The sequence below is a fragment of the Lagopus muta genome, chromosome 2 (genome assembly GCF_023343835.1).
Source record: "Lagopus muta isolate bLagMut1 chromosome 2, bLagMut1 primary, whole genome shotgun sequence".
NCBI lineage: Eukaryota > Metazoa > Chordata > Aves > Galliformes > Phasianidae > Lagopus > Lagopus muta.
In genome coordinates this window covers 11,023,608-11,035,940 of record NC_064434.1, presented here as the reverse complement: position 1 = coordinate 11,035,940, position 12,333 = coordinate 11,023,608, and the positions used below count along the sequence as shown (strand labels likewise).

At 56.7% G+C, this 12,333-nt stretch overlaps 1 protein-coding gene across 1 annotated transcript; it reads left to right on the top strand.

Moving 5' to 3' along the window:
* Positions 1-2,813: 2,813 nt before the first annotated feature.
* Positions 2,814-5,703, top strand: LOC125689037 (palmitoyltransferase ZDHHC5-like). Its single transcript, XM_048935812.1, is given in 1 exon segment — positions 2,814-5,703. A coding segment is annotated over 1 exon segment (2,169 nt). The 5' UTR covers positions 2,814-3,484; the 3' UTR covers positions 5,654-5,703.
* The last annotated feature ends 6,630 nt before the right edge of the window (positions 5,704-12,333 follow it).

Sequence of the window (12,333 nt, the reverse complement as noted above, 5' to 3'; positions counted from 1 at the left end):
CCAGCAAATATCAGAGCCCACTGTGGAGCCGTTGTTCCTGGATGAGGCTGTGAAAGGCAGCTGGAGCGGCACATGGTAAAAATACAGATACAGCGGTGCGTTGAGCTACCAGAGGAGGTTCTGGCCTCCTACAAGAAGGCCTCGGAGACCATCCAGGAGCTACAAGGCTTCCTGTCTTCTCCACAGAGCCACACTGCGCTGCCCTACCTCTTGCCTTTCCATCGATGGCACTGGCACGTTTGCATTAGGAAGAGGGCAGTGTGGACCTTTAGGCCACAGCAAGAGACCACAGCGCCTGTGAGAATGAGCACGTGTGGAACACAGACACCAGTGCGCTGTGTGCTGGCAGATTTGTGATAGTGGCAGAAGAGGTGCCTAGTGAAGATGTGGAGAGACCCCAACTGAAAAGAATATGTGAGGAACCAGCTGGAAGCAGCAGCTCAGCCAGTGAGAAGACCCATCCTGGAAGCTGCATGAAGGAGCAGGGCCGTGTGGCACAAGGCAGTGATCCCAGTCCCTCCTTTTCCATCCAGGAAGAGCAGACAGTGCCACAGAGCGAGGGAGCTCCTCAGGAAAAGGGAGGGCAGGACCAGGAGAACGCCACCGTGCTCAGCAGGGGCAACACGGGGATCCAGGGGCTGTCACAAGGCAGGACAGCTCCTTCAGGAAATGATTCCCCACAAATAGAAGACCCTCTGAACACTGCAGAGACCTGCCGAGCAGAAAGACCCAGCCTGCAAGAGATGTTCAATGCCCTTATAGGCTTCTACAGGGTCAGCACAATGACTGAAAACCAGCAGAACCAGCTGCTGGCTTCCTGGCTGGAGCAGTCGCAGGGGCACTCAAGGGCACAGCCAGCAGCAGAGAGTCCCGATGCCACACTGTGCAGAGCACAGAACAAGCAGGAGAGTAAGGGACTTGGGCAGGATGGAGTCAGGTCCAGGAGGCTCTGCGCCAAGTGCAGCAAAGCCGCCTGTGTGCCTGGGAGTGAAGGCACCTGGACTTTGGCTTCTCTTGCAACTGCAGCACCAGGCACAGGAGGAGACAAGGCAGTGGGAAAGAAGCATCTACCCAGGGAGGGGGCCAACAGGGAGCAAGGCCAGAACCAGACTGCTGATGCTGCGCAGCAGCCAGAGGGGGGCCGTGTCCACTGCTACGTTACATCGATCAATGCAGTCAAGCACAGGACGCTTCTGTTCCAGCCGGCCCCTACCAGGACCCCGCTGTCACAAATGCAGTGGCTGCCCACATGTCAATCAGCCACAGACAGGAGCCCAGCTCAAGAGTGAGGCTGGGTGCCAGTTTGCCTGTGAGCAGACTGGAGAGAGAAGCCTGACCGCTTGGCTCTCTCTGCACGTCACAGACATGGCTGATTTCTGGAGGATTAGCTGCTTCCTCAGCCTGGTGGATGACGCTATTTTCTACCCGATCCTCCGGATCATGCTGATCCGAGTCAGGGCCATCCCCAGGGCGGGTCTGGGGACCTGCCTCATGCTTTCTGATGCTCTTGAGCCTCAAGAAGTCCAGGAGACCTTGGACTGTGTTGTCCCAGAAGGGGAAACAGAGGAGGAAGCGGGCCTGGCAATACATAGAGAAGACACTCAGCAGGAAAAGTCTGCTCCTCAGATGCCTCAGCAACTATCAGAGCCCACTGTGGAGCCGTTGTTCCTGAATGAGGCTGTGAAAAGCAGCTGGAGTAGCATGTGGTAAAAATACAGACACAGCAGTGCGTTGGGCTACCAGAGGAGGTTCTGGCCTCCTACAAGAAGGCCTCGGAGATCATCCAGGAGCTACAAGGCTTCCTGCCTTCTCCACAGAGCCACACTGCACTGCCCTACCACTCACCCTTCCATCACTGCTACAGGCACGTTTGCATTTGCAACAGGGACGTGTGGACCTGTGGGCAGAGCAAGAATCCCCAGCGCCTGTGAGAACGAGCATGCACGGAACACAGACACCTGTCCGCTGTGTGCCAGCAGATTTGTGATAGTGGCAGAAGAGATGCCTAGGGAAGATGTGGAGAGACCCCAGCTGAAAAGAATACGTAGGGAACCAGCTAGAAGCAGCAGCTCAGCCATTTAGAAGACCCATCCTGGAAGCTGCACGAAGGAGCAGGGCCCTGTGACACAAGGCGGTGATCCCGGTCCCTCTGTTTCCATCCAGGAAGAGCAGACAGTGCCACAGAGCGAGGGAGCTCCTCAGGAAAAGGGAGGGCAGGGTCAGGAGAGCGCCACCGTGCTCAGCAGGGGCAGCACGGGGATCCAGGGGCTGTCACTTCGTGCCCCATAGCGTTGGGCACTGCCCGGGCCGCGCCGCAGCGTGCCGGTGAGGTGTGGCATTCTCAATGTTCCTGAGTTTTTTTGAGCGAAGAAATGGATTAATGAAGAGCGACTTTACCTCCCCTCCATTCAGTAGAAATGGAGTGGTTTGGAGTGTACTGAGACCTGCCCCCACACTGCTTGGGCCATGGGCGGTACAGACTTTTTCAGCATTGCTTCCACCGTCACTTGTCTTTTGGGGGTATAAAAGTCCTCCCTGAAAGCGTTCCTTCAGATCTCTGCTGCTGTGCTGCTCAGGAATGGTTGCCACAGTGAAGATTTGGTGCAATTCCTGTTGATTTGCAACAACTGAGTGGCAGTGAAGCCTGTGGAAAGGCCCAGAGGGTCTGGAGAAAGGAACAAGTAGGAAGAGGGTGAAAACGCACAATCCATTGGACCTTCCCCTCCAGTCCCCCTCTCAAAGAAAGGATTTACAGCTCAACTTTGCACCAGCTGTTCCTCGGCTTTAACAGTCAAAGAGAAATAAATAAATTAAATGGCCACCGCCAGGCAGCCAGCCTAGATTCTGGTGAAATCAGGGAGAGTGCTTCTGTACCGCCTCCGGGGAGGAGGAGGAGGAGGCACAGCAGCGCTGCAAGGAAGCTGGGCAGATCGCTTGTGAGACAGCGGCCGGAGAGGGCTGTGGATATCAGATTGAAAAGGAGAAGTGGTTTCCCAGAGTGGCTTTTTGCAAGAAGTTTACCGCTATCTTGCTCTTTCCCAGGGTGCTCTCACGCATTGTGCTTCTTGCCTTGCTCCTGTCCCAGCACGGAAAGCTTACCTTCGTGTCTGGTGGCTGCTGCAAGCTGCACGGGGAGCTGCTTTTTGCATGCTCTCAAGGGCTCTCAGCATTCCTGCTCCAACAGCTGTTTTAAATCCAATCCAGTTCTCTGTGCTGAATTTTTTAATGGTTTTAAGTCTCCCTCCCTGCACCCCTGAACTCTCACAAGGCAGAGAGTAGCGTGGACTCCTCAGGGCCTCTTGCTCCGGAGACCGCAGTGGACTTCTGCAGACAGCCTGCTCTGCTCAGAGCCTGCTCCAGGAGTGACCCAGGAGGCTTGGGTTGTGCTTTGGCCCCTTCCATCTCCCCTGCCCTTCTCGCCTTGCTTTGACTCCAGCTGGGCCTGGGCTATGCTGCAGGGCAGATTCCCCACCAGAGCTCCAACATGCCAGCAGCATTTGGAAAGAGGTTCAAACCCAGCAAATACGTTCCGGTCTCAGCTGCTGCCATCTTCCTAGTGGGAGCCACCACCCTCTTCTTTGCCTTCACGTGCCCTTGGCTCAGCCTCTACGTCTCCCCAGTCATTCCCATCTACAATGCTGTTGTCTTCCTCTTCGTGCTGGCCAACTTCAGCATGGCCACCTTCATGGACCCAGGCATATTCCCACGAGCTGAAGAAGATGAGGATAAGGAAGATGACTTCCGAGCTCCGCCTTATAAGACAGTGGAGATCAAGGGCATTCAGGTGCGCATGAAATGGTGTGCGACCTGCCGCTTCTACCGGCCACCGCGCTGCTCCCACTGCAGCGTCTGCAACAACTGTGTGGAGGAGTTTGGCCATCACTGCCCCTGGGTGAACAACTGCATCGGGTGACGCAATTACCGTTACTTCTTCCTCTTCCTGCTGTCACTCACTACACACATCATGGGGGTGTTCGGCTTTGGTCTGCTTTATGTCCTCTACCAGGCAGAGCTCTCTGGTGTCCGCATGGCCGTCACTATGGCTGTGATGTGTGTGGCCAGCTTGTTTTTCATTCCTGTCGCTGGCCTTACTGGGTTCCACGTGGTGCTTGTGGCAAGGGGCCGCACTACCAATGAGCAGGTGACAGGCAAGTTCCGAGGTGGTGTCCACCCCTTCACTAATGGTTGCTGTAAGAATGTGAGCCGGGTCCTGTGTAGCTCCCCAGCCCCCAGGTACCTGGGGCGCCCAAGGGCTGAGCAGACGGTGCTGGTGAGACCCCCCTTCCTGCGGCCCGATGTGTCAGATGGCCAAATCACTGTCAAGATCATGGACAATGGTATCCAGACAGAGCTGAAGAGGACAAAGTCCAAAGGAAGCCTGGAGGTGATGGAGAGCCAGTCTGCTGATGCCGAAACGCCACCCCCACCTAAGCCAGACCTCAGCCGCTACACGGGCCTGAGGACACACTTAACCCTGGCCACCAACGAGGACAGCAGCTTGCTAGGCAAGGACAGCCCCCCGACACCCACCATGTACAACTACCAGCCTGGATACAGCAGCAGCAGCAGCTCAGCTGCCCTGCCCCATTCCACCAGCACCAAGCTGAGCCGAGTAAACAGCCTGAAGGAGCCCAACTCCATTGGCGAAGGCAGCCGCAAGCCCAGCTACCGCTCAGAGCCGAGCCTGGAGCCTGAGAGCTTCCGTTCGCCCACCTTTGGCAAGAGCTTTCCCTTCGACCCGCTGTCCAGTGTATCCCACTCCTCCAGCCTCAAGTCGGCCCAGGGCACGGGCTTTGAACTGGGCCACCTGTAGTCCATCCGCTCCGAGGGCACCACCTCCACCTCCTACAAGAGCCTGGTGAACCAGACACGCAACGGGAGCCTGTCGTATGACAGCCTGCTCACACCTTCCGACAGCCCCGACTTCGAGTCGGTGCAGGCCGGCCCTGAGCCCGACCCACCGGTGGGCTACACATCACCCTTCCTCTCGGCCCGCATTGCCCAGCAGCGAGAGACCGACCTGCACGGCCGCTTTGCTGCCGCCATCTCACCCAAGCATGTGCCACCCCGCGAGCCCTCACCCGTGCGCTATGACAATCTCTCCTGCCACATCGTGGCTTCCATCCAGGAGCGGGAGAAACTGCTCCAGCAGCCTCCCGCAGCGGGCAGGGAGGACGATGCTGGGCTGGCAGACTCGGGCATCCAGTCGACGCCAGGCTCCAGCCATGCCCCCCGCACCAGCTCTTCCTCGGACGATTCGAAGCACTCGCCTCTGGGCAAGAATCCGCTCACCCGCCCGGCCCCTCCCTGCTTTGGCAAGCCTGAGCCCTCCCACGCGCTGCGGGTGCGCTCCCTGGGCTCACCTGAGCAGCCCACTGCCCCTCACTTGGGCAAATCTGTGTCTTACAGCAGCCAAAAACCAGCAGCGTCTCAGGCCAGCATCCCCAAGACCGAGCAGGTGGCCTTGCAGCCGTTACTGGCACCAAAAGATGAGATGCAGATGAGAACATCCTGCAGTAAGTCCAATGGGCAACCCAAGAGCCTGAGCTCGGCCACCCTCGGCTCAGGATCCGTGCCTGTCAGCAGCCCCACGCGTGGAGGAGTCAAGAAGGTTTCTGGCATGGGGGGCACCACGTACGAGGTCTCAGTATGAGGGGCAGAGCCGCTCGCCCGCTCACCTCCTGGCTGGGCACCCACTGGCACCAGAGGGCTCCATGGGCACGGACGCTCTGCAGCCCCCAGCTGACGGGGATGAGGAGATGGGCTGGAAGCCCCAGGGCTTTTTTCTCCCTTTTTCCACCCCTCCCTGGGACTCAGGCGCTGACTCACACCCCGGCAGGACTGTGTGGGGCAGGGATGCTGCCCTGGCCAGGTGTGGAGGCCATGGGGGGGCCGTGTCCCACAGCCTCGTGCCCTGCCACCATTGGCCGGGCAGCCACTTGTGGGCCTTGTGCAATCAATCGCTCGCCTAGCGTGGTAGGAATGGATTGTTTTTAAACCAGAATAACTTTATTATTATTATTATTGTTACGGATTCTATTTTTTTTTCTCTTTCTGAGTTACCAGGTGTGTGTACATATTTAAAAAAAAAAAAAAAAAAGCCGTCTGGACTTGCAGACGTGGGATCAGGGAAGCCAAGGCGCAGGCAGAACTGAACTTGGCAAGGGACGTGAAAAACAATAAGAAAACCTTCTACAGGTACATTGGCCAGAAGAGACAGGCCAAAACGGGCGTACCTACTTTGGTAAATTTAAAAGGAGAACTGGCTTCAACAGATGAAGAGAAAGCTGAGGTGCTGAATGAGTTCTTCACCTCGGTCTTCACTGGTGGCCAGGATTCTAGTCTTTTTCACGTCCCTGAGCCCTGCATCCCCAAACCTCTATGTGGGGACCAAGGAGGTAAATCCCTCCCCACTGTAAGGGCAGAGCAAGTCCGAGAGTGCCTCCTTAGACTGAATGAATACAAGTCTATGGGGCCGGATGGCGTGCATCCCAGGGTCCTGAAGGAGCTGGCTGAGGTGGTTGCCGAGCCGCTCTCCATCATATTTGAGAAGTCGTGGCTGTCAGGTGAGGTCCCGGACGACTGGAGGAAGGGTCACATCACTCCCATATACAAGAAGGGGAGCAGGGAGGACCCGGGGAACTACAGGCCGGTGAGTCTCACCTCCGTGCCTGGGAAGATCATGGAACAGATCCTCCTGGACAACATGCTCGGTCACATAAAGAATGAGCATGTGATCCGAGACAGCCAGCACGGCTTCACCAAAGGAAGGTCATGCCTAACTAATCTTGTGGCCTTCTATGATGGAGTGACGGCATTGGTGGACGAAGGGAAGGCGACCGATGTCATTTACCTGGACCTGAGCAAGGCCTTTGACATGGTCCCCCACCACATCCTCATCTCCAAATTGGAGGGAAGTGGATTTGATGGGTGGACGACCCGATGGATAAGCAATTGGTTGAAAGGCCGCAGACAGAGGGTGGTGGTCAATGGCTCTATGTCCAGGTGGAGGCCGGTAACAAGTGGTGTCCCCCAAGGGTCTGTCTTGGGACCGGTGCTCTTTAACATCTTTATTAATGACATCGATGAGGGAATTGAGTGCACCCTCAGCAAGTTTGCTGACGACACCAAGCTGAGTGGTGCGGTTGATACGGTGGAAGGAGGGGATGCCATTCAGAGGGACCTCGACAGGCTGGAGGGCTGGGCTCGGGTGAACCTGATGAGGTTCAACACGGCAAAGTGCAGGGTTTTGCATTTGGGCCGGAAGAACCCCAGGCACCTGTACAGGCTGGGAGGAGTGGTCCTTGAGAGCAGCTCGGCAGAGAAGGACCTGGGGGTCCTGATGGATGAGAGACTGAATATGAGCCAGCAGTGTGCTCTGGCAGCTCGAAAGGCAAATGGGATCCTGGGCTCCATCAGGAGAGGGGTGGCCAGCAGGGACAGGGAGGTGATTGTCCCCCTCCACTCGGCTCTTGTGAGGCCCCATCTGGAGTACTGTTGGGAGTTGGGCTTGTTCAGCCTGGAGAAGAGAAGGCTGCGGGGTGACCTCATTGCAGCCTATCAATACCTGAAGGGAACCTACACCCAGGAGGGGAGTAAACTCTTCAAAAGGGCTGCCAATAGCAGGACTAAGGGAAATGGTTTTAAGTTGAGGGAGGGAAGATTTAGGTTGGATGTTAGGGGGAAGTTCTTTACTAGGAGAGTGGTTAGGCCCTGGAACGGGCTGCCCAGGGAGGTTGTGGATGCCCCGTGCTTGGACGTGTTTAAGGCCAGGTTGGACGGGGTCCTGGGCAACCTGATCTGAATGTGTATGTTTGGTGGCCCTGCTAGGCAGGGGGGTTGGAACTACATGATCCTTGAGGTCCCTTCCAACCCGGGTGATTCTGTGATTCTGTGACTGTGTTGCCCCAGAAGGGAAACCGGAGGAGGAAACGGGCCTGGCAATACATACAGAAGACACTCAGCAGGAAAAGTCTGCTCCTCAGATGCCTCAGCGACTATTAGAGCCCCATGTGAAGCCGCTGTTCCTGGATGAGGCTGTGAAAAGGCAGCTGGAGCGGCACATGGTAAAAATACAGATACAGCGGCGCTTTGGGCTACCAGAGAAGGTTCTGGCCTCCTACACGAAGGCCTCGGAGACCATCCAGGAACTGCAAGGCTTCCTACCTTCTCCACGGAGGCACACTGTACTGCCCTACCACTCGCCCTTCCATCGCTGGGACAGGCACGTTTCCATCAAGAAGAGGGCAGTGCGGACCTGTGGGCCACAGCAAGAGTCCACAGCGCCTGTGAAAACAAGAACGCCAGGAACACAGACACCTGTCCGGCAGTTCTGTGCCAGCAGATTGGTGATAGTGGCAGAAGAGAAGCTAAGAGAAGATCTGGAGAGACCCCAGCTGAAAAGAATATGTAGTGAACCAGCTGGAAGCATGGCCCCGTTGTTCTGAGCTGCTCTGCTGTGCCATACCCCACAGTCCCTGCATCACAAATGTTGCCATAGCGCCCACTGATGACACGGCAACCCACATCACAAAGGGGACAGCCCCAAGTTCCGGGCAGAGGAGGCTGGGTGCCACTTTGCCTGTGAGTTGTCTGGAGAGAGGAGCTTGACCGCTCTGCTCTCTGTGCACGTCACAGACATGGCTGATTTCTGGGAAATTAGCTTCTTCTTCAGCCTGGAGGATGGCGATATCTTCTATCCCATCCTCCGGATCATGCTGGACATAGCATTATGTGCATTCATGATGGCCTTGTGGAACTGGAAGGTAGGAGTCAGGGCTGGTGCTGAGCCAGGCGCTGCAACACAGGGAGGGGGGTTGGTGGGGTCAGGGCCATCCGCAGGGCTGGGCTGGGGGCCCTGCCTGGGAGGAGAGGCCGTGTCCCAGTGGGGCCTGGCCAGGCTCGGCCGGGAGTCCCGGGGCAGGCGCGGGGCTGGGCCTGGCTGTGCCCTGCGTTGCTGGGTGCCGCTGAGGTTGCTGGGGATGCTCTCCTCTCACTCCCTGCTTTCTGTGCCCATATAGGGTGGGAGGGCAAGGAGGTACAGCAGCAGAGGCAGCACAGAGAATCACAGAGCTGAGCAGCGTGGGCAAAGACAGGTGCCCTGCAAAGACACCCCCTGGCCCCACATGTCCGTGGCTCCATCAGGAAGGGTGTCTCCATCTCTTCACTCTCTGTCTCTTCTACCTACGGCTGCAGACCTCCACAGTGCTTCACAGCGCTCAAGGACGCAGTAAGTAGTCAACTCTCAGGAGCATGACAGCTCCCTCTGGTCACCTAACAAGGGAGGTCCCACTAATGCTGCTCTCTGTCCTTCTGCAGCTGTTCCCCCATATCGGAGAGGGAAGATATACTTGAAAGACTCCGGAAGCTGAAAGGGAGACTTAAGGAGTTAAACGGATACTTGGAAATGTGAGACCATGAAAAGGATGGTAGTGGAGATGGGCTTGGGCTGGGGATGGAGATGGGGACAGGACAGGGGGCACTGACAAGGGAAAATGATGAGGGCAGGGCATGGCAAAATTCGCACACACAAAATTCACGCAAGGGGCACTGCCATTGCAGAAGCAATGCATTTGGCACCTGAGCACAGCAGAGCCTGACAGCGCTGCCACCTGATGCACTCCTGAGCTTCTGATCGCAGCAGGCATGGGGGGACCTCAGGCACACGCAAGGTTGGTCTCCACCTCTGTAACACAGCTTGTCAGCTCCTTTCAGACAGCAGAACAGTCGTGAGGCGCTCAGAAGTCCTTGATCAAAGCATGCTATTATCTGATTCTTCCACAGGCTTATAATGGAGTCGTTAGAGGACACCAATGACCCACTCACTTCCGGTAAAGCAGTGGGAACCAGCTCATCACCAGAGATGTCTCTGTCCTCTCGGAGTGACAGCTCCCTCACTTCCATCGTGGCACCGGAAAAGTGGCGCTCTTCCAACATGGCAGTGGGAGCCTGCAGCCCCTCAAAGGCCTCCCTGTCCTCTAGAAGTGACAGATCCCTCACTCCGGTCGAGGCAGTGGAAGCTGGGTGCTCTTCAGGGGCCTCTCTGTCCTGCTGGAGCGACAGCTCCCTTGCTGCCATTGTGGCAACTGAACCTGACTGCTCTTTGGCAGCCCCTCGGCCCCCTTCCAGGAAAAGCTCCTGCACTTCTGCCAAAGCAGATGAATGCAGCTGCATTTCACAGCTGACGCTCAGCACAGCTCTGCATGGAATAGATGTGGGTCATGCTGCCATGGCCCAGCCTGACCTCATGCTTTCCGATGCTCTTGAGCCTCAAGAAGTCCAGGAGACCTTGGACTGTGTTGCCCCAGAAGGGAAACCGGAGGAGGAAACGGGCCTGGCAATACATACAGAAGGTACTCAGCAGGAAAAGTCTGCTCCTCAGATGCCTCAGCGACTATCAGAGCCCCATGTGAAGCCGCTGTTCCTGGATGAGGCTGTGAAAAGGCACCTGGAGCGGCACATGGTAAAAATACAGATACAGCGGCGCTTTGGGCTACCAGAGAAGGTTCTGGCCTCCTACAAGAAGGCGTCAGAGACCATCCAGGAGCTACAAGGCTTCCTGCCTTCTCCACAGAGGCACACTGCACTGCCCTACCACTCGCCCTTCCATCGCTGGGACAGGCACGTTCGTATCAAGAAGAGGGCAGTGCGGACCTGTGGGCCACAGCAAGAGTCCACAGCGCCTGTGAAAACAAGAACGCCAGGAACACAGACACCTGTCCGGCAGTTCTGTGCCAGCAGATTGGTGATAGTGGCAGAAGAGAAGAAGCTGAAAAGAATATGCAGGGAACCAGCTGGAAGCAGCAGCTCAGCCAGTGAGAAGACCCATCCCGGCAGCTGCACGAAGGAGCAGGGCCGTGTGGCACAAGGCAGTGATCCCGGTCCCTCCTTTTCCATCCAGGAAGAGCAGACAGTGCCACAGAGTGAGGGAGCTCCTCAGGAAAAGGGAGGGCTGGACCAGGAGAACGCCACCGTGCTCAGCAGGGGCAACACGGGGATCCAGGGGCTGTCACAAGGCAGGACAGCTCCTTCAGGAAATGATTCCCCGCAAATAGAAGATCCTTTGAATAAGGACACTCCCATAGCTGTGCCACCACCTCCGAACCCTGCAGAGACCTGCCGGGAAGAAAAGGCCAGCCTGGAAGAGATGTTGAAAGAACTTATAGAATTCTACAAGGTCAACACAGTGACTGAAAACCAGCAGAACCAGCTGCTGGCTTCCTGGCTGGAGCAGTCGCAGGGGCACTCAAGGGCACAGCCAGCAGCAGAGAGTCCCGTTGCCACACTGTGCAGAGCACAGAACGACAAGCAGGAGAGTAAGGGACTCAGGCAGGATGGAGTCAGGTCCAGGAGGCTCTGCCCCAAGTGCAGCAAAGCCGCCTGTGTGCCTGGGAGTGAAGGCACCTGGACTTTGGCTTCAGTTGCAACTGCAGCACCAGGCACAGGAGGAGACAAGGCAGTGGGAAAGAAGCATCTACCCAGGGAAGCGGCCAAAAGGGAGCAAGGCCAGAACCAGACTGCTGATGCTGCCCCTCAGCCAGAGGGGGGCCGTGTCCACCGCTACGTTGTATCGATCAATGCAGTCAAGCACAGGACGCTTCAGTTCCAGCAGGCCCCTACCAGGACCCCGCTGTCACAAATGCAGTGGCTGCCCACATGTAAATCAGCCACAGACAGGAGCCCAGCACAAGAGAATCCATCTTTGCCAAGCTGCTGCTTTGCCTGTTTCCCCGCCATGTTCCTTTCCATACAGAGGGCATGGGCCAAGCTCCTAAGTGCAGGGAAAGCCCTATGTTCCACGATAAGGAAGAAGTGAAGTGAGGAGCCCCGAGAAAGAGGACCAACCATGGACAGCCCAGTCTCACCCCGGGATAAGGACATAGCTCAAGACTCCTGGGGAAAGGCGGCAACCATCTCAGGAGGCAAGAGAGAAGAACTTGATGGTACTTGGGGCTGAGACCTTCTTAACGGGAGCTACAGGCCACATCACAACCTGGTGCCAGGCAAGCGTGGAGACAGCAAGGGACTGAATTACAGTCGGAGGAGTCCTAGGCACCAGGGGACGCCGGCTCCTGCTGATCATGGTGAGTCAGTGCATGTGCTGCTACTTGGAAGTTCAAAGAGCAGCTACAGCCTATTTGACTCATGTCCAGTCCCAGCCCAGCGTGACTTTCCTCTTCCCTTTGCTCATTTCCAGGGGGAGCACCAGCCTTTGAAAGACATGGACCCAAGGAGGAGCAGATCCCTGCCAGGACCACCAAGGAACAGGAGCTCTCCCAATAATAAATACATAAACATCACCTACAATGTGCTCATGGATGTCTCTTCTTTCCT